This window comes from Meleagris gallopavo, chromosome 4, assembly GCF_000146605.3.
Source record: "Meleagris gallopavo isolate NT-WF06-2002-E0010 breed Aviagen turkey brand Nicholas breeding stock chromosome 4, Turkey_5.1, whole genome shotgun sequence".
NCBI classification, from domain to species: Eukaryota; Metazoa; Chordata; class Aves; order Galliformes; family Phasianidae; genus Meleagris; species Meleagris gallopavo.
The window spans coordinates 57,983,089-57,983,960 of NC_015014.2; the positions used below are offsets into that span (position 1 = coordinate 57,983,089).

Sequence of the window (872 nt, forward strand, 5' to 3'; positions counted from 1 at the left end):
GTCCCCCCCGTCCAGCATATCGTGCCGGCTGCCGCTTCGCGGGGTGCGCGATCCCTTCTTCCCCACGCTGTAGGCGTCGAAGTCGATGGTTTTGTTCTCGTAGGCCCCCTCCACCGAGGCGAACATCCCCCCGTATTTCTGCCGCGGTGTCTGCGCCGTGGTCCCTGGCCGGGCCAGATACACGGGCAGGTCATCTTCTTTATTCCAGTTCCTCTTTCTCTCGGCCATTCTTGCCGCGCGGGTCTCTCCCTCGCTCGCTCGCTCGCTGCTACCCCACTTCTCCGCACCTTCTGCTACCGGGATAGGCTGCCCGTGACCATAAAAATGAATGGACGGCTGCGGCGGCGCGGGGTTGGCTGCCGGGATGCTGCCCTTAGGGAGATGCAGGCGGCGGGCTCCCCTCCGCCATCCGCCCCCAGCAGAAAAGAAAAAAAAGATTATGAAAAAGAAAGAGAACGAAATAAATCCAAGCGGGACTTAAAAATAGCCGTGTTAGTAAAGAGCACGTGAAAATAAAGTACAAAGAGAGCAGAGGAGAGGGTGGCAGAGGCAGGTGATTGGAAAGCCCCTGACGAATCGGAAGCGCAGCAGCAATTCCTAGAGCAAGGACCGCAGTGCACACGCTCCCCCGGTATAAAGAATGAGCCGGGGGGCGGGAAGGGAGGGGAGGAGAGAGCGCGCCGCATGCACACCCAGCCACGGCCGGGACCGGGCAGGCTCCAGTCACCTGCTGCTACGTGGCTTCGGGAGGGAGAAAAAAGAGGGGGAAAAAAAAAAAAAAGACCTCACTCCCCCACGTCCCTCGAGCGAGTCGGGGGAGTTCTCCCACTTCGCACACTCGCACTCCCCGCCTCCTTCCCTCCCTCCCTTCC

General features: G+C 60.3%; 1 protein-coding gene across 1 annotated transcript in view; it reads left to right on the forward strand.

The window, feature by feature from the left end:
* Positions 1–324: 324 nt before the first annotated feature.
* The window catches only part of LOC100549359 (ellis-van Creveld syndrome protein), a 44,173-nt gene continuing 43,625 nt past the window's right edge, over positions 325–872 (forward strand). Inside the window, exon 1 of the mRNA XM_010710429.3 lies at positions 325–495. Coding sequence (XP_010708731.1) covers positions 325–495 — 171 coding nt within the window. The remainder of the gene's footprint in view (positions 496–872) is intronic.